The sequence below is a fragment of the Salvelinus alpinus genome, chromosome 3, assembly GCF_045679555.1.
Source record: "Salvelinus alpinus chromosome 3, SLU_Salpinus.1, whole genome shotgun sequence".
Classification (NCBI taxonomy): Eukaryota; Metazoa; Chordata; class Actinopteri; order Salmoniformes; family Salmonidae; genus Salvelinus; species Salvelinus alpinus.
In genome coordinates this window covers 9319009-9339271 of record NC_092088.1, presented here as the reverse complement: position 1 = coordinate 9339271, position 20263 = coordinate 9319009, and the positions used below count along the sequence as shown (strand labels likewise).

General features: G+C 40.8%; 2 protein-coding genes across 2 annotated transcripts; one reads left to right on the top strand and one right to left on the bottom strand.

Moving 5' to 3' along the window:
- Window positions 1-1286: 1286 nt before the first annotated feature.
- On the bottom strand, window positions 1287-14489 carry dnaaf10 (dynein axonemal assembly factor 10). The gene is made up of 8 exons (XM_071391392.1): window positions 14136-14489; window positions 13637-13737; window positions 13013-13143; window positions 9916-10017; window positions 9548-9663; window positions 5913-6047; window positions 2720-2817; window positions 1287-2283 (listed from the first exon to the last, which is right to left on the bottom strand). The coding sequence occupies exons 1-8, from the start codon at window positions 14319-14321 to the stop codon at window positions 2076-2078; spliced, it is 1077 nt and encodes a 358-aa protein (XP_071247493.1). The 5' UTR covers window positions 14322-14489; the 3' UTR covers window positions 1287-2075.
- Window positions 14490-14653: 164 nt separating this feature from the next.
- Window positions 14654-20170, top strand: pno1 (partner of NOB1 homolog). Its single transcript, XM_071391393.1, has 7 exons — window positions 14654-14991; window positions 15372-15521; window positions 15610-15693; window positions 17137-17197; window positions 17750-17867; window positions 17989-18059; window positions 19675-20170. The coding sequence occupies exons 1-7, from the start codon at window positions 14791-14793 to the stop codon at window positions 19740-19742; spliced, it is 753 nt and encodes a 250-aa protein (XP_071247494.1). The 5' UTR covers window positions 14654-14790; the 3' UTR covers window positions 19743-20170.
- The last annotated feature ends 93 nt before the right edge of the window (window positions 20171-20263 follow it).

Genomic DNA, 20263 nt, shown 5'->3' with positions numbered 1-20263 from the left:
ATTCAATTTCTGTTAGTCACATGTCTATGGAATGTCTTAGTTGTTGAATCTTATGTTCATACAAATATTTACACATGTTAAGTTTGCCGAAAATAAACGCAGTTGACAGTGAGAGGACGTTTCTTTTTTTTGCTGAGTTTATATTAAGTTAATGTAATGACACTACATACCTGATAATTTCTAGTCAGTGGGACTGACATTCTAGACAGATAGATTAGACTGGCACTGAGATCACAGGACCTGGCTCTCTGAGGAACAACCCCATTGACATGCATTACATGGAACAGAATCATCGGGGGGGGGAGTTGTATCCAACGGGCCCTGCTGAGGTACCTGGATCCAACGGTCCCTGCTGAGGTACCTGGATCCAACGGGCCCTGCTGAGGTACCTGGTCGCTGAGCCAAGACTTCTGGGACTACAACCTTCATGTGGGGCATCTGCTGCTGCGACAGAAGAGGCGTAGGGTCGTATTACAGCACCTCCAGACCGGGCTGACCCTGCGGCCCTCACTCAGGTCAGCACACTGTGGTACACCCATACTCACCCGACGGGCCGCGGTCCGGATCCAGACCCAGAACAAGGTCAATACAGACCGCTGGTCCAGACAAAAATAAATGTTATAGACAAAAATATAAATGCAACATGGAACAATTTTAACAATTTTACTGAGTTACAGTTCATATAAGGAAATCAGTCACTTGAAATACATTCATTAAGCCCTAATCTATGGATTTCGCATAACTGGGCAGGGGCGGAGCCACGGGTGGGCATAGGCCTACCAACTGGGGAGCCAGGCCCAGCCAATCAGAATTAGTTTTCCCCCACAACAGAGCTTTAACAGAAAGAAATACTCAGTTTCATCAGCTGTCCGGTTGGCTGGTCTCAGACGATCTTGCAGGTGAAGAAGTCGGATGTGAAGGTCCTGGGTTGGCGTGGTTACACATGGTCTGCATTTGTGAGGCCGGTTGGATGTACTGCCAAATTCTCTAAAACGACGTTGGAGGCGGCTTATGGTCAAGAAATTAACATTTAATTCTCTGGAAACAGCTCTGGTGGACATTCCTGCAGTCAGCATGCCAATTGCACACTCATTCAAAGTCTAATCTGTAGCACTGTGTTGTGTGACAAAACTGCACATTTTAGAGTGCCCTTTTATTATCCCCAGCACAAGTTGCACCTGTGTAATGATCATGCTGTTTAATCAGCTTCTTCATATGCCACACCTGTCAGGTAGATGGATTATCTTGGTAGATGAGAAATGATCACTAACAGGGATGGAAACAAATTAGCATTTGGAACATTTCTGCAAGCTTTTATTTCAGCTCATGAAACATGGTACCTTTACAACACTTCACATGTACATTTAGATCACAGACTTGAGTATTAAAATTCCAAAGCAATAAGACAATACTAGTTTTCTCAAAAAGGCCATTTTAATCTGTAACGAGTCATCCCCAGTAGGGTGTTTTATAACAAAGTCACAGTAAGAACATTTGTAGGCAAAACTGGAGGCATGTGCCAATCAAACACACCCTGTCTAGCAAAAGATAAAGACCACAAGCATTTTTCTCAAGCAGCAAAATATGCTAACTTCAGTTAGCAAAGCATTTTGTTCAGAGTATCAACCTGCCATTAGAAACATAGGCTACACATGGTTTGAACAGGAGAAAGGATGGATGGAAGAGAGAGAAACAAAGGATATTGAGTTCCACAAAATCCGCTGTGTGACTCAATAGAAACTGTTTGATGAGACGAGAGAGGGAGGGCGACTGGAGATAGAGAGAGGGACACTAGAGAGAGTGAGAGAGCGAGCTTCTACTGAATTACAAGGAGGAGTGTTTCTCACTGCCATCCATAGAGGCACCCTGGGTATTCTGTTAGTCATTTTAACTTAGAATAGCAGGCCTTGAAGATAGATAGCTAGTTGGGTCACAGTCCTGCTGGGGTTCACCTCTTCCTCACCGACATTACTTTGCTAATCATACATCTGCTTCTGATGTACCCTCTTCACCATCTGGGGGGGGGATGCAAAACTGAGCCAAGATCAGAGTCTAGGGGTACTCCACCGTACACCTCACACACGGTTGAGCTTGGTCACGATGAGGACGCGGACGGACTGGTCAAAGGCGGAGCAGACGCACAGACCCTGCTTGTCGGGGCTCCAGTCCAGGCTGGCGATTGGCTGGGTGGACAGAGTGACGTTCTGCAGCAGGGTGACAGTGCCGGCCACGCCCATGTCCACCTCATCTGAGTCCTTCTTACTTCTCTGAGCCGGGTATTCGCTGTTAACAGGACAAAGAGAGTAAATCCTCTGAGCAGGGTATTCACTGTTAACAGGACAGAAGACAGTAAATCCTATGAGCCGGGTATTCACTGTTAACAGGACAAAGGCAGCGTGAATCAAGGATGCATCTACACACTAGTCTAGACTCATTCAGGGATAAATCCTACATGTAACTTGAGATAAAAGCGCATAACTCAGACTTTGACATACAGTACATCATGCACTGATGCCAATTATGCATGTTAATCTCAAGTTAGGATTCAGACCACACACTGTACCAGCCGTGTCCCTCCAAAACCAGGAGTGAAGAGCATTGATTTAGAGTCTGAACTAACCATGTTTGATGTTAGTTTACCATTATAGAGACATGTTTCTGAGGTTATGGGTTGAAATCCATTTGACCAAGTTAGTGGAGAATCGATAAAGTTACTTACTATTTCCATAGATGAAGGTTTCCAGCTCCCCCTGCTGTCATAAAGATGTCTCTGTTCTGGGGCAGATGTCTCACTTGCCAGATCGTCGATTTATGGGCCTGGGATGAAATGGAAAGAATCCATTACATACAAAACAATGTGCTAATCCTCTTAAGGATTAGCTCCCTTTTTTAAAATTTTCACCTAACATGACATAACAAAATCTAACTGCCTGTAGCTCAGGCCTTGAAGCAAGGATATGCATTTTCTTGGTACCATTTGAAAGGAAACACTGAAGTGTATGGAAATGTGAAAGGAATGTAGTATAATAACACAATAGATCTGGTAAAAGACACAACAAAAAAAAAACGTTATTTTGTATATATATTTTTTTACAATCAAAGGCCATAATGTATTATTCCAGGTGCAATTTAGATTTTGGCCACTAGATGGCATCAGTGTATGTGCAAAGTTTTAGACTGATCCAATAAACCATTGCATTTCTGTTCAAAATGTTGTATCAAGACTGCCTAAATGTGCCTAATTTGTTTATTAATAACTATGTTCAAAATTGTGCACTCTCCTCAAACAATAGCATGGTATTCTTTCACTGTAATAGCTACTGTAAATTGGACAGTGCAGTTAGATTAACAAGAATATAAGCTTTCTGCCAATATCAGATATGTCTATGTCCTGGGAAATTTTCTTGTTACTTACAACCTCTTGCTAATCGCATTAGCCTACGTTAGCTCAACCGTCCCGTGGAAGGGACACCAATCCCGAAGAATTAAACATTTTTAAAATGGATATTGCAAGCAGAGAAATATAATTCATAGAATGGGATTTGCATTCAAGTTAGTGGGTGGTCATTCTATTTCTGTGATTGCAAGTTCAAACCAAAAGGTCTAGTAGCATATATACAGCCAAAGGTCGGTAAAATCCCATGTCGGTGGCAGATGTACAACCCAACAAATTTGATTAGGGGAAGAGGCATGAAACTAGAAACAACTCAACAATCGGAGTGGATTGAAAAACACTCCCAACCTTCAAATCCCATCCAAAATGAGATTAGATATATTTATGTGCCGACTGTTGATCGCTCAATGAACAACACAAATATTTTAAAAGAGGTATGGAGGCAAAGTCCTCTCTGATTTCCCTAAAACACCAGACGAACGGAGTCAGGGCCGCGTCACAAATGGTACCCTAATCCCTAAAAGTGCACTACTTTTGACCAGGGCCCAAAGGGCTCCGGTTAAAATAATACTTTGGTGGGTGTATTATATTTGTCCTATTTCATACATGTGCTAGTGTGTATTAATATGCATGTGTGAATTGGAAATGTTTTTTCCTAAAAAAATACCACAGAAATTGCACATCCCAACTCTCCCTGTGACAGACACCCTTGGAGCCGGGTCATGGCCAGGGTTTGACCCTGGAGTAATTGGGGTTAAGTGTCTTGCTCAAAGGCACATCCACAGATTTTTCACCTTGTCGGGTCCTGGATTCGAACTAGCAACCTTTCGGTTACAGGCCCAACGCTCGAACCGCAAGACTACCCATAGATCTTTGGTCAAACCGCAAGGCTACCCACAGAGGTCAAAGGTTTTCTCAGGTCAAAAGTAGTGCACTATATAGTGGAAAGAGTGCAATTTGGGACACAACTATGGGCCGGATTCACAAAACATATACGTATACATATGTTTTTTCGTAAGAAGTTTCTTATGGAAAAAAAATAAGTTCATAAGAGTGCAATTCCTCAACATGTTCTTAGGAATTCATAGTTTTCTTTGGAACTTCGTAAATATATATATTTTTTAAAGAACTTTGTAAATATCTTATGTTGCATTGCCATTAGTGATGTGATTGAAACCAATGAATAGGCCTATGTGACAGGAATGATAGGATTTGGCCCACTATAACAGTGTTGATATTTCCATTTATTTATCTGCTTTATGTCTCGAGAATATATCTTTTTAGTTGGCTTGTGAACCCTTTATACACAAAAACAAAATGTTATTTTTCATACATTATAGCCATCAAACTAGCTATATCAAAACCAGAAATGGATAACCAAGGAATGCGCAATAAAAACTTCAGCAAAAAAGAGCTTGAAGTGATGGTGGAGGAAATAGCAGCCAGTAAAATGTTGCTGTTGAGGAGACTTGATAACTGCGGGGGTCACTGCAGAGACCAAAAAGAGAAGAAGGACGAGAGTGGCCGAGTCTGTCTCGGCCGTTGGGGTATGGCAAGGGACAGTGAAAAGAAAAGTAGTCTGATGTCAAGTCGGCTGCTAAGAAGAATGGAGCTGAGAGAAGCAGGGAGTTGAAGACTGGAGGGGGGTATCCACCATTCATGTGGACCAGCTGGAGGAGAAGATGTTGTCCATGATAAGAGAGATGGTGGTAGAGAGACTGCGCGACCGCTAAGTTAGTTAGCTACTAGTAGCTAGCTAACGCGTAATGACATTAGCCAACATAGCTAACAACATTAACGTTAGATAAGTTAGCCAAGTACTTCTTTGGAAATTAACGTGCTAACGCTAGCTATTTAACACTTAAGAAAATGGTAATATATTGTTAATGACTAACTAGATAATGCGCGTTTAATTCGCTTTCTTGTTGTATTTAACTGTCCGGTAGCCAACTGTGTCTGTGGCAGTGTGGCGTAAGAAAATGTTCATGGTTACAAAAGTATCCAGATGTCACAAGACAAGGGTTTAGCTGTCCTAAAGTTAAGTACATTTCCAAGAAGAAATCCTAAAGCCTTATTTTCAAGAATCTCATTTTGTATTTTTCTTAGGAACAGTCATAGGAAAAAAACTTAAGAACATTTCCAATAACTTTGAGGAAGAGCAACTTTGCTTAACTTTCTTCACACGTCTATAGTTAAGGAGAAAAATGACAGTTAAGACATTTCTTCTTAAGGTTTTGTGAATCTAAGCCCAGGGCTTTAATGCAAGTTTGTCAAGTGTGTTTTCATTTCATGGAGGAACGATTGAAAAAGCCACACTCTCCACCTGCCTTATGTGATCTTTGGCATGCAGCTTCATGGACATGAGCATGTAAGAAAAACATGGCCGCCACACAGATCCAGTTGTGAAAACTTTTTAAAATAATTATCTCTCCCCATCCGTAACCACAACTGACTCACCACCACCAGGGGATGAAAAATAACCTTTGACACTTTTTCCGCCTTCTATTGGGCTAATTACCTTTTCGGAAACAGAGTCGAAGCCCTTGGTGGGGTGCTGGGTCCTCATGTCAAAGACGTGGAATTTCCCCTCCAACGAAGTGGCCACTAGCTTGTTCATGTTGATATCCTTCCTGTCAAACTCCACGTGGCATACCTGCCGGACAGTAATCAAAGAAGACAACAATCAGGCACTGAGTCCCTGGAGTGGACAGCCGAGCCATCCTAGACAAATGACCTCAGTAGAACTAACTTCAGCTCCTGGCACTAGACATGACCTCAGCAGAACTAACTTCAGCTCCTGGCAGAGACAAATGACCTCAGTAGAACTTTTTACTCATCAATCTACACACAATACCCCACAATTACAAAGCAAAAACAGGTTTTTAGAATTGTTTGCAAATGTATAAAAATAAATAGCGGAAATATCACATTTATACAAGTATTTAGACCCTTTACTCAGTACTTTGTTGAAGCACTTCTGGCAGTGATTACAGCCTCGAGTGTTCTTGGGTATGACAGTACAAGCTTGGCACATCTGTATTTGGGGAGTTTCTCCCATTCTGCTCTGCAGATCCTCTCAAGCTCTTTCAGGTTAGATGGGGAGCGTTGCTGCACAGCTATTTTCAGGTCTGTCCAGAGATGTTGGATCGGGTTCAAGTCCGGGCACTGGCTGGGCCAATCAAGGACATTCAGAGACTTGTCCCGAAGTCACTCCTGTGTTGTCTTGGCTGTGTGCTTAGGGTTGTTCTGTTGGAAGGTGAACCTTCGCTCCAGTCGGAGGTCCTGAGCAGGTTTTCATCAAGGATCTCTGTACTTTTCTCCGTTCATCTTTCCATCCATCCTGACTAGTCTCCCAGTCCTTGCCACTGAAAAACATCCCCACAGTATGATGCCACCACCACGCTTCACTGTAGGGATGGTGCCAGGTTTCCTCCAGATGTGACTCTTGGCATTCAGGCCAAAGAGTTCAATCTTGGTTTTATCAGACCAGAGAATCTTGGTTCTCATGATCTGAGAGTCCTTAGGTGGCTTTTGGCAAACTCCAAGTGGGCTGTCATGTGCCTTTTACTGAGGAGTGGCTTCCATTTGGCCACTCTACCATAAAGACCTGATTGGTGGAGTGCTACAGATATGGTTGTCCATCTGGAAGGTTCTCCCATATCCACAGAGGAACTCTGGAGCTCTGTCCGGTTCTTGGTCACCTCTCCCTCGATTGCTCAGTTTGGTCAGCTCTAGGAAGAGTCTTGGTGGTTCCAAACTTCTTCCATTTAAGAATGATGGAGGACACTGTGTTCTTGGGGACCTTCAATGCTGCAGGAATATTTTGGTACCCTTCCCCAGATCCTGTCTCGGAGCTCTAGAACAATTCCTTTGACCTCATGGCTTGGTTTTTGCTCTGACATGCACTGTCAACTGTGGGACCCTATATAGACAGGTGTGTGTCTTTCCAAATCATGTCCAATCAATTGAATTTACCACAGGTGGACTCCAATCAAGTTGTAGAAACATCTCAAGGATGATCAATGGAAACTGGATGCACCTTAGCTTAATTTTTGAGTCTCATCGCAAAGGATCTGAATACCTATGTAAATAAGGTATTTATTTTTAATACATTTGCAAAAATGTCTAAACCTGTTTTCGCTTTGTCATTATGGGGTGTTGTGTGTCGATTTGACGAGGATTTGTTTTTTCTCTCATCCATTTTAGAATAAGGCTGTAACGTAACAAAATGTGGGAAAAGTCAAGGGGTCTGAATACTTTCTGAATGGACTGTATGGGGAATTGGAAATTATGAAGACAATTACATTGACAGAAGCTATCTACCCCCTAAAACACACAACATGGAAGGTCATTGTGCTCCATTACTGTGTGCATCAGTGTATTGCAGGGTAATGATAGTGAACATATTGTATACTAAAAGACTATTAATATAAAAGTACAGTTTTAATAAGTGTATTGAAGTGAAATGATAGTATGTGTAAAGCATACGTACAGATGTACTATTCTAGTATATCTCGTATCTGAAGTAAGTTCTGTTAATTTGTACTGTATTTAAGTATACATGTAATTTATTAAAAATGTACTTTTTCGTCGCTTGGGTCTCAGTGTTGAAAGGGGGAAAAAATGGGCCCTTGTAGAATACAGAGATGTATAAGAGCATGAAACACTACATACACACTACATTATCCAGGAAAAACATTTAAAAATGTCCAACGTAGAGGTAGAAATTAGGCTTGGGCGCTATACTGGGGTATTTTGATTTTCAATAGCATTAAAACTATTTATCTTCATGTTTACTATATTTTAATGTTCATTTTGACTTTTTAAGTCAATACCTGCACTCAGCTTGTGCACTGGGTTATGAGATTGCCTTCATTTGGCCTGTTACATGATTTTTCATTATGAAACTTACCGGTTGTCCCCAGTCACATGTTGTTTTGTTTACAATGACGAGAGACCGGAGCCTCGTGAGTTATTCACCGTTGTGCAGCACGTGCCAGGTGACCTAGTTACTGTATGGAATTTACAACTAAATGTTTGCCAACTAGATATCTTATAACTATTAAGTTAACTGTCTAAAATGTGCTAAATGCTCTGCAGTTGTACATTTGGTTTATCTTGCTATGTGGTTAGCTTCTTGCAAAATCAGAGGGGAAAACTGAACTAGCTGTTATTGGCAGAGAGGTTTGGAACTCAGTGTTATTGGTCTACTAAACAATCCAAAACTCCCGCCTATTCAAACAGGCTGATTAGAAGGTCCAGTGTAGATTGTATTTTCAACCAGCAACTATCGGGAAATAAGACTGATGAACATTTTTCACATTTTTCCAGGTGTTAGTTACATCCGCTGTTGTACAATATGATACAAAACACAGAAAGAACTGAATTTTGACTGCACTGGACCTTTAATGTATCTAAAGGTCGGCTGTTCATAGTCACCGTATGAAGGGTTAGGTTGTTACTGTGTCAATATCGATAGGACCAAAAAGCAGGTATAGATCACCACTACCATATCATTCTCCAGACATATAGGACTGGTTTCCTGGACACAGATTAAAGGCTCTATTCAGTCTGTAAAGCTGAAACGTTACAGATTCCGTGATGTAAAGGTAATTTCCGATTTGAGCCGACATATGCAGCGTTTACCCTGAATGCAGTCTCCGCTAAAGCGGGAACATTACCTTTAAATTTCAATCACGCTGTAAAGCTGAACCTCCTGGATGCGGATAGAACAGAACCTAATCATTCTTCTCAACTAAAATCCCCATTGAAAATGCATTTCTGAATAGAACTGGGTTTAAAGGGACAGTGTGAGATTTTAGTTGAGAAGAAGGCTTAATCTGTGTCCAGGAAGCCAGCCCTACTTTCTATTTACCCAGAGTCAAATTAACTCATTGATAACATTTTTATGTCTCTGTATCCACTATGAAGGAGGTTGTAAGTAGTTTTGTGAGCTGTTGCTAACTAGCGTTAGCACAATAACTGGAGGTATACAGGTACTGCTAGCACACTGCACGCCTAGACATAAAATTGGTACCTATCAGTTAATCAGACTTTGGGTAAATAGAAAAAGACCTTAATTGCCAAAATCTTGCACTTTCCCTTTAATCTGGGTGCAGGAAACCGGCCATTGGTATCTTCAGTTGGCCTCACCCCATTTTTAATGTTGGTTTCCCACCGGAGAGACATGTTCCTGAGGTCAAACAGCTTGATGTCTCCGTTGTCGTATCCAGCACACACACAGCGGTCCTGGTCGTTGAAGGCGTGGCCTGGAAAAGAAATGGTCAAACGGACCTTAGACGGGTTAACTGATCACTATGATGGGATTTTAAAATGTAGTAACTTGAACATTTAGGACCTATGCTTTGCTAAGTTCTGTAAGCGAAGGACAACATGAGATCTATTAATTCTGCAGCCCAATGCAGATTTGAGATGAGCGCAGGTGAGTGAAGTGACAGCATGGGACGCAACATGGGAAACCATGGGTTACCATTATGCTAGCATTTTTCTCTCATATGTACCAAAAGCTACGGTCCAGCAGTCTCTCTTGGCCTCCCCCTCCCCTGGCTCCATGTTAGCCACAGGTGAGTCCTTCTGTCTGGGGTCCCACACCTTCACTGTCCCTGGAAGACAGAAAACAGACAGCAGGGATAACATTAAACACATATTATGATGCCTCACGTAAGATGCCGGCTTTGCAGGACTGTTTTGAGAATACAGATTGGAACATGTTAAAAGATTCATCCATCCAGTACTCGTTCATCAACACTGAGGAATACACAAGCAACTGACAAAATAAAGGAAACACTTGAGTAAAAGCCAGATGCAAGTACAGTACCAGCCAAAAGTTTGGACACACCTACTCATTCCAGGGTTTTCTTTATTTTTAACTATTTTCTACATTGTAGAATAATAGTGAAGACATCAAAACTATGAAATAACACATGAAATCAGGTAGCAACCAAATATATATTTTATATTTGAGATTCTTCAATGTAGCCACCGTTTGCCTTGATGACAGCTTTGCACACTCTTGGCATTCTCTCAACCAGCTTCATGAGGTAGTAACCTGAAATGCATTTCAATTATGAGGTGTGCCTTGTTAAAAGAACAGCTCAAATACGCAAAGAGAAACGACAGTCCATCATTACTTTTAGACATGAAGGTAAATCAATCCGGAAAATGTCAAGAACTTTTAAAGTTTCTTTAAGTGCAGTCGCAAAAACCATCACGCGCTATGATGAAACTGGCTCTCATGAGGACCACCACAGGAAAGGAAGACCCAGAGTTACCTCTGCTGCAGAGGATAAGTTCATTAGAGTTACCAGCCTCAGACATTGCAGCCCAAATATTTGCTTCAGAGTTCAAGTAATAGACACATCTCAACATCAACTGTTCAGAGGAGACTGTGTGAATCAGGCCTTCATGGTCAAAATTCTGCAAAGAAACCACTACTAAAGGACACCAATAATAAGAAGAGACTTGCTTGGGCCAAGAAACACGAGCAACGGACATTAGACCGGTGGAAATCTCTTCTTTGGTCTGATGAGTCCAAATTTAATATTTTTCGTTCCAACCGCTGTGTCTTTGTGAGACGCTGAGTAGGTGTCAGACGGTATCGGAGCATGAGGTCTGATACCAACAGGTTCAGTGACAGTTTATGTCTACAAGCCATCAGACTGCTGAGCACTTGAACTGGACTGACCACCTGCACATACCCACACACACAGTATACAGTTATACTACATCACAACTGTTGCTACCAGACTCTTATTTATTATTGTTAAACACTGGACAACTTAAATACTGTGCAATTTAAACATTCCCTCAAAACATGTGTACAGTGCCTTCAGAAAATATTCTCACCTCTTGACTTTTTCCCACATTTTGTTGTTACAGCCTGAATTTAAAATAGATTAAAGAGAGTACATCTCTCTTTTCAATGTTCTACACACACACACAATACCCCATAATGTCAAAGTGGAATTTTGTATTTTCAAAACATTTACAAATTAATTACAAATTAAAAGCTGAAATGTTTTGAGTCAATAAGTATTCAACCGCTTTGTTATGGAATGCCTAAATAAGTTTAGGAGTAAAACTTTATTTAACAAGTCACATAAGTTGCATGGACTCACTGTGTGCAATAATTGTGTTTAACATGATTTTTGAATAACTACCTAATCTCTGTACCCCACACATACAATTATCCCCTCTGTCAAGCAGTGAATTTCTAACACAGATTCAACCACGAAGGCCTGGGAGGTTTTCCAATGCCTCACAAAGAAGGGCAACTATTGGTCAGTGAGTAAAAAAACAAAAACCTTCTGACATTGAATATCCCTTTGAGCATGGTGAAGTTATTAATTACACTTTGGATGGTGTATCAATACACTTAGTCACTACAAAGATACAAGCGTCCTCCCTAACTCAGTTGCCGGAGAGGAAGGAAGCCGCTCATGGATTTCACCATGAGGCCAATGGTGACGTTAAAACAGTTAAGTAAAACTGCAAAAAATGTGGCAAAGAAATTAACTTTATGTCCTGAATACAAAGCATTATGTTTGGGGCAAATCAAAACACATCACTGAGTACCACTCCATATACTTTCCAGCATGGTGGTGGCTGCATCATGTTATAGGTATGCTTGTCGTCGGCAAGGACTAGGAAGTTTTTTTATGATAAAAAGAAACGGAATAGAGCTAAGCACAGGCAAAATCCTAGAGGAAAACATGGTTCAGTCTGCTTTCCAACTGACACTGGGAGAAAAATTCACCTTTCAGCAGGAAAATAACCTAAAACACAAGGCCAAATATACACTGGAGTTGCTTACCAAGACGACATTGAATGTTCCTGAGTAACCAAGTTACATTTTTTACTTAAATCGCCTTAAATCTATGGCAAGACTAGAAAATGGCTGTCTAGCAATGATCAACCACCAACTTGACAGAGCTTGAAGACTTTTAAAAATATTGTACAATCCAGGTGTGCAAAGCTCTTAGAGACTTACCCAGAAAGACTCACAGCTGTAATCGCTGCCAAAGGTGATTCTAACACGTATTGACTCTGGGGGTTAAATACTTATCTAATCAAGATGAGTTATTATTATTATATATATATATATATTTTTTTTTTTTACAAATGTTAGGATTTTTCTTCCAGTTTGACATTAAAGTATTTTGTGTAGATCGTTGACCAACCAAAAATGACAATTTAATCAATTTTAATCCCTCTTTGTAACACAACAAAATGTGGAAAAATTCAAGGGGTGTAAATAATTTCTGTACTATAAATTGTGCCTTCCTGTATTATATTTATGCTAAAATGTTTATTCTATTCTACTGAGCCATTTACTTGTTGGTATTCTTATCTTTTATTATTTCTTATTGTTGTTGGGTTGTCGAGAAGGAACCTGCGTGAAAGCATTTAGTTGGACGGTGTACACTGTACACCATGTGTATCCTGTACTTGAAACTAAAACTCAGTTGATGTTATTGCATTTATGACTTCTGTCTGTATTCTCTCTTCTACTACAGCATCCTACGAGTGCTTGCCTAAGAATCCTAGCCACACCCTCAGGATTAAAGTCATCTTAAAAAATATATATATAATAATTACCATCTCTGCTCCCAGTCACGATCTCGGGGGCCCCGTCACCGATCCCCAGGCCCCCGACACCATCTATGCTGTTCACGATCTCCTTGTGGGCCTTCACAGAGTACACAGACACATCGGGCATCTCCAGGTTCCTACAGACAGACAGACACATCATGCACCTATATATATGTTATCATCTACACACACACACACACACATATATATATATATATATAGCCATATTATTTTGTATTCAGTATTCACTGTGTATTTATTCCTTGTGTCACTATTTCTATTTAGTTTTTATCTCATCATTGTTAGAAAGGACCCGTAAGTAAACATTTCACTGTTTGTCACATGCTTTGTAGACAACATGTATAGACTAACAGCATTTAATTTGACTTAACAGACACATAGCCTGATCCCAGATCTGTTAATGCTGTATAGCCACCATCTCCTATGTGGTCGCAAAGGAGTTGGCTAGTACAAACAGACCTGGGACCAGGCGTCTGGACACGCTGTTACCAATGTCTTTATTAGGGATAGCTTTTATGATGTATAGCAGCACATGCTGGTGGTAGGGTAAATCTATTTGACAAGACATGTGATATGTCTTTTCAGATAGTTGGTAAATAAATAGGCTACCATATATTGAGATTTCCGTCAAAGTCCCCAGTTGCTATATGTCTTTGTTGTAGAGAGCTGGCCCCGAATGTCCCACACTTGATGGGCTTTGCTTTCTCGATCTGTGAAAGATAACAGGACATTGTTATGCTTGTCCATTACTGAAATTCATTAGATGGATTGCCTCAAAAAGGGTACTCTCTTGTCTTTGGGAAACAGGTCCAAATAGTTCTCGCTAGGGTCCAAACGAATGCAACGGATAACAACATGAACATGCATGGTTGCTATTCGTGTATGTTTGTTTTTGACATGGCACTGTTAACAACAGTAGAAACCAATCTAGCTACAATCGCTGCTGCAGTATCACAGACGGACAGGGGTCCTTGTGTTACTAGTTGCTATGGTAACAAAAGGTAACCGAACGACTTTTCTAGAACAAACTAGAACGCTAACGTACCTAGCTAGCTAAAAGCTTGAACTAGCTCGAAAACAAAAGCACAAACAATACAAAATTAGCTACCTCTTTTATGAGTTTAACCTCTCCATGTTCCACCTCGTATATTTGCATCACTCCGGTGCCCCTTGCATAGTTTCCCAGACAGACAAACTTTGCACTACAAGGAATCCATTTGCTATCAAACACTGTGTAGTTCAAACTTCTCTGAACGTGAGCTATAATTTGTGGCTTCTCAAATGGCGTCGACATTTCTTCCCTGGAATGACAATAACGACGATGAAAATGTTACGAGCGCTAATAATGAAAAATATATAGGTTTTCTGACATTAATACAATAGCAAGCTTATTTTTTGGTTCGGCAACTTGTCAACACGATTTTGTAGCAAAACGAACGACATGGAAGGCCATATAAAGTGCTGCCTACATTTTAGCCGGATGAAAAATAGCAAAGACAATATATTTGTTGAATACTTGTGAATGTCGTTATATTTTCCAAAACATTACATACTATTCCCTAGCAGCCATTAATATATATATATATATATAATGCCATATAAACATGTGTTTTTAAAAATCCATACAGAATTATACACTGCACTCAGGCGCATGTTGAACAGACTTTGGGTCCTTTCAAAAACACGGGAACAACCTCGTGTATAACTTCATGTACCTCTCCTAACATTTTTGCTTTATTTACTGTTAAAAAACGAAATTCGTTATGGACACTGATAATAATCCAACAACGGAGGTAGTTGCTACTACTATGGACAGTGAAGACACAACAGAAGCGTTCGTAAAGGTGAAATCAAAGAAGACATCGAAGCGAAAACGCGAGATGGATGGAGTCGATATGGAGGCACAGGACTCCGTAGCATGCAAGCGGCCTCAGTTTCCACCCATTTCAGGCGACAAACTTAAGGTAAAGTAAATCCAACATTTTTATATATGACTACATATTTCTTACTGAATTATTACACTTAGCTTGAACTTTGCCTGTTAGGGTAGAACATTTTCTCGTCCCGTGTAAAGGTCTGAGTCTTGCACATGCGCAATGTCACGCTATGGCTATGATTATTCTTACTGCCTAAAAGGAAGCCTTTAGCCCGCACTAATATTAAGTGTCACTGTCTCAGACTACATTATAGTCAGCCAGTGCGGTTTTCTTCTAGTCTAGGCTACACAACAATGTCATGAAACTGTTGAAGCTACCAATAGACACAATCTGCACATACCACTGTGAGAAGTTGTGATGACAATTCTAACATTTTCACTGTCATTTTTTTTGTCTCCTTGTTTCAGGGTGGTTCTGATGAGATGCGTAAGGTGGCTGTCCCGGCCCACAGGTATACCCCTCTGAAGGAGAACTGGCTGAAGATATTCACACCCATCGTCGAGAACCTACAGCTCCAAGTCAGATTCAACCTCAAAACCAGAAATGTGGAAATTAAAGTAAGTGCAATGAGATTCCCTGAGCGATTTTTATTTGTATTGGTGTCTAGAAAGTAGGCCTTTAATACGAACGTGTCTTTCATTTCAGACATGTAAAGACACACAGGACATTGGCTCTCTCACGAGAGCTGCAGACTTCGTCCGAGCCTTCGTTCTGGGATTCCAGGTTGAGGTAAGCAGCAGCACCTTCTGGTAAAGGAAGGCATTATCATGTTGGGGTGATGAAATGAGAAGGATCCAGTCATCCAGCAGCACCTTCTGGTAAAGGAAGGCATTATCATGTTGGGGTGATGAAATGAGAAGGATCCAGTCATCCAGCAGCACCTTCTGGTAAAGGAAGGCATTATCATGTTGGGGTGATGAAATGAGAAGGATCCAGTCATCCAGCAGCACCTTCTGGTAAAGGAAGGCATTATCATGTTGGGGTGATGAAATGAGAAGGATCCAGTCATCCAGCAGCACCTTCTGGTAAAGGAAGGCATTATCATGTTGGGGTGATGAAATGAGAAGGATCCAGTCATCCAGCAGCACCTTCTGGTAAAGGAAGGCATTATCATGTTGGGGTGATGAAATGAGAAGGATCCAGTCATCCAGCAGCACCTTCTGGTAAAGGAAGGCATTATCATGTTGGGGTGATGAAATGAGAAGGATCCAGTCATCCAGCAGCACCTTCTGGTAAAGGAAGGCATTATCATGTTGGGGTGATGAAATGAGAAGGATACAGTCATCCAGCAGCACCTTGTGGTAAAGGAAGGCATTATCATGTTGGGGTGATGAAATGAGAAGGATCCAGTCATCCAGCAGCACCTTCTGGTAAAGGAAGGCATTATCATGTTGGGGTGATGAAATGGGAAGGATCCAGTCATCCAGCAGCACCTTCTGGTAAAGGAAGGCATTATCATGTTGGGGTGATGAAATGAGAAGGATCCAGTCATCCAGCAGCACCTTCTGGTAAAGGAAGGCATTATCATGTTGGGGTGATGAAATGAGAAGGATCCAGTCATCCAGCAGCACCTTCTGGTAAAGGAAGGCATTATCTTGTTGGGGTGATGAAATGAGAAGGATCCAGTCATCCAGCAGCACCTTCTGGTAAAGGAAGGCATTATCTTGTTGGGGTGATGAAATGAGAAGGATCCAGTCATCCAGCAGCACACTACTATCTCTGCTCTATATTGACATAGTGAGAATTACAGGCCATCTCCCTTCTTTCAAGTCAAATATGTTTAAAGGGATAGTGAGAGATTGTGGATACGTTTTTCTATGTACCCAGAGTCAGATTAACTCATGGATACCATTTGTCACTGCGTGGAGTTTGAAGGCAGTTTCGTGAGCCATTGCTAACTAGCATTAGCGCAATGCCTGGAAGTCTACCAGAACCTCTAGCATGCAGTAGTCTTTACTCTAAACATGCTGACTATGCCTAAAGCATAATGTCTATTGAGAATACAACCCCACTGTTTATCATGTAAAAGGAATCTGACACCTTGTCTCTCTTTCCCTTGGGAGGCCTCTAAAGTTTAGTCGAAATATAGGCTATTAATTAACCTTAACGTCTATTGACAATACAACTCCCCTGTTCTGTTGAATCTAAACAACACCTTGTCTGTCTCCCCAGGATGCCCTTGCTCTCGTCAGATTGGATGAACTTTTCCTAGAAACCTTTGATGTCACAGATGGTAACTAAGGGCCTGCCTGGCAGCACTGTTATGCTCTACCTTTACAACCTACAATATTTAGTCAGGAATGGATTATGGGCACTGGCCAGCCAGGCTTGTAAACCACGATGTGTACTTGCCCCGGTGACATTCTTTGCCATGCGATATTTGAAAAGACAACATTTCACTAGTCATCGGGGTAGTTAGGCACACTTTCTACTGGCCCGGTCTGAAAAGTACTAGCCTTGGGCTAGTGTGTTATCTTAATTCATCCCTGTTTGTAGTATGCAAGCTCTTTTCACTATTAAGTGCACATTTTTCACTGACTGTCTTGGTTCTTTCAATTAATTGTTTTTATTGTCAGTAAAACCAGTCTTATTGTCTACCTTTTTAATATTTTGTGCCCCGGGACTACAGATGAAAACTAGCCAGCTGGCTAAATATGGCACATTTCCATAACTTTTGATTGATTTACATTGTCACTATCAAATAAATAAACTATGCACGGTCTCTGCCCATACTAAGTGCGTTAACTTTTTCTCACCGTACTAATTTTTTCTGTTTCGTTGGCAGTAAAACCACTGAAAGGAGACCATTTGTCCAGAGCTATTGGGAGGATAGCAGGGAAAGGAGGCAAAACAAAATTCACCATTGAAAATGTGACCAAGACCAGGATTGTTCTGGCAGACTCGTGAGTAGTGCTATGGCCCCATGTTATGACGTAATAGTTAGAATTCTAGGTCTACATTCAAAGACTATTATTTATGGTTTCATCATTACCTTTTTTTGTTGGTGTCTTTAATATTTTACAGAAAAGTACACATATTAGGATCTTTCCAGAATATTAAGATGGCACGGACAGCGATATGCAACCTCATCTTAGGTAAGACTGAAAGAGATGTGGAAGTCAGTAGAGTGGTGGTGAGGAAGGGGAGTATACCGTGTCCGGAAGCGACACCATTCATTTTTCAGGTTTCACTCATATGTCTTCTTAAGCTTTGTTTTACTATTGACAGTTACAGCTGATTTCGGGATTGAATATCGATTGGATCACCTTAAATATACGTCATCTGATTTGTTTCTCTGAATTGTTTCATCAAACTTATCGCCACCAGTTCCTGATATTAGGGCATACAAACTGTCTCCTGAATTAGCTTAAGTGCGCATGTGCACCCGGCTGGGCTCACAAGCGAACTAGACCCGAGCTTGTTTTCCCTGGCTAAACTAGCTGGATAGCTAAACTATGCTAGTTTTCGTCCTCATTGCCAAACTTCATAAATACCGCATCCTCAACTGCAAAACTCCTTTACTATTATGCAACTAATAAATGAGCTGGAAAGAAACTTAAATTATTTGTTTTGTTGTATAGTCATGAATGGTTTGAAATATCTGTCGTAAGACGACGGTGGAGAAGGTTTTCATTGCTACTTACCTCGGATACAAGTTCAGTTTTGAGATCCATTGGTGTCGGATTAGCTGGATGTTTCTGACTGGTCTTGGAACTGACAACGTGCAGCCTCTCCCCGCTTGGCTCCATGGGATATGTAGTCATTTTGCCAACACATCCAGATATGTACAGTCTTGTACCCTTAACCTTTTTTAAACTGACTATCGTATTTGTTAAATAAATCAGACGTTTATTAATATAATGAGTAATCCAGGAATGTCATGAGTTAATTGACAAGAGAAAGCAGCAACTCTACCGCGCGCCAATGACTAAATTACTTCCAGACACGAAGGGTCGGCGGCGCTTCTCCACACCACTCTATTGGCCATGTGAATTTGTCATATAATCACGTCTCACCATTGCCCAAGTCCCGTGTATTAAAATGGGAAGTGTTTTAGGAAATGCCACCGTGTTATTAGAGCATGGTGCTTGTAATGCCAGGATTGTGGGTTCGATTCCCAGGTCACCCATATGAATAGTGTATGCGAAGATAACTGTGGCTTTGAGTAAAAGCATCTGCTAAATAGCATATTATATACAGTACCAGTCAAAAGTTTGGACACCTACTCATTCCATTTATTTTTTTTATTTTTTATTTTTACTATTTTCTACATTTTAGAATAATAGTGAAGACATCAAAACTATGAAGTAACACATATGGAATCATGTAGTAATTCTTGCCATATGGACTTGGTCTTTTACCAAATAGGGCTATCTTCTATCCACCCCTACCCTTTCACAACAACTGATTGGCTCAAATGCATTAAGGAAAGAAATTCCACAAATAAACTTAAACATGCACACCTATTAATTGAAATGCATTCCAGGTGACTACCTCGTGAAGCTGGTTGAGAGAATGCAGAATATAAAATATATTTTGATTTGTTTAACACTTTTTTTGGTTACTACATGATTTCATAGTTTCTGATGTCTTCACTATTATTCTACAATGTAGAAAAAAATAAAGAAAAACCCTTGAATGAGTAGGTGTGTCCAAACTTTTGACTGTTACTATTTTATTGATATTATACATGTCTATTTCCCCATACAGGAAGTCCCCCTTCTAAGGTGTACGGTAACATCAGGGTCGTGGCCAGCAGGACAGCAGAGAGATTCTAAAAGTCACACATGGATTTATATTCTCGTCGCCTGATGTAAGTCAGGTATTCACCAAGATTCTGATCTTAGACCAATTTTGCCTTTTTAAAACACAAGGTAATATGGATGGGTGGACCTGGTCCTAGATCAGCACTCCTGAGACGCTTTTTGGATGTGGGCCCTTGCCTGACATCTTCCAGGACTTTTGTTGTTGAAGCTGGACATTTTGACCTGGGAGGTGTCTACCTGCCTTCGACATCTGGACTGGTCTGTCTCTTTCCACAGGGGATATTTGCATGAAAATGATTTGCCCCTTTTTCCTAATTGTCTTTTGGATTTCAATAAAATCTTATTGTTTGAATCTGAACCTAAAAATATTTGGAGGCCAACAATTAATTGTTACAAAGTGAAAATTTGAGTTACTGTAAATAAAAATTCAGAAACCCTAATGTGAAACTGTTTAGTTTTCTGTGAGACTAAAGTGCCAAATTGACAGTAGGGAGAATGACCCACCGGGGAAACAGTGAATGACCCACCGGGGA

What these genes read in the sequence shown, in the direction of transcription:
- dnaaf10 (XM_071391392.1), bottom strand. Translation starts at nt 14,321, where the DNA reads ATGTCGACGCCATTTGAGAAGCCACAAATTATAGCTCACGTTCAGAGA. An exon ending in AGGTTAAACTCATAAAAGAG is followed by an intron (nt 13,738 to 14,135) that starts GTAGCTAATTTT and finishes TATCTTTCACAG; the next exon opens with ATCGAGAAAGCAAAGCCCAT. An exon ending in AACCTTCATCTATGGAAATA is followed by an intron (nt 2,284 to 2,719) that starts GTAAGTAACTTT and finishes TCCTGTTAACAG; the next exon opens with CGAATACCCGGCTCAGAGAA.
- pno1 (XM_071391393.1), top strand. Translation starts at nt 14,791, where the DNA reads ATGGACACTGATAATAATCCAACAACGGAGGTAGTTGCTACTACTATG. An exon ending in TTCTGGGATTCCAGGTTGAG is followed by an intron (nt 15,694 to 17,136) that starts GTAAGCAGCAGC and finishes CTGTCTCCCCAG; the next exon opens with GATGCCCTTGCTCTCGTCAG. An exon ending in AGGATTGTTCTGGCAGACTC is followed by an intron (nt 17,868 to 17,988) that starts GTGAGTAGTGCT and finishes AATATTTTACAG; the next exon opens with AAAAGTACACATATTAGGAT.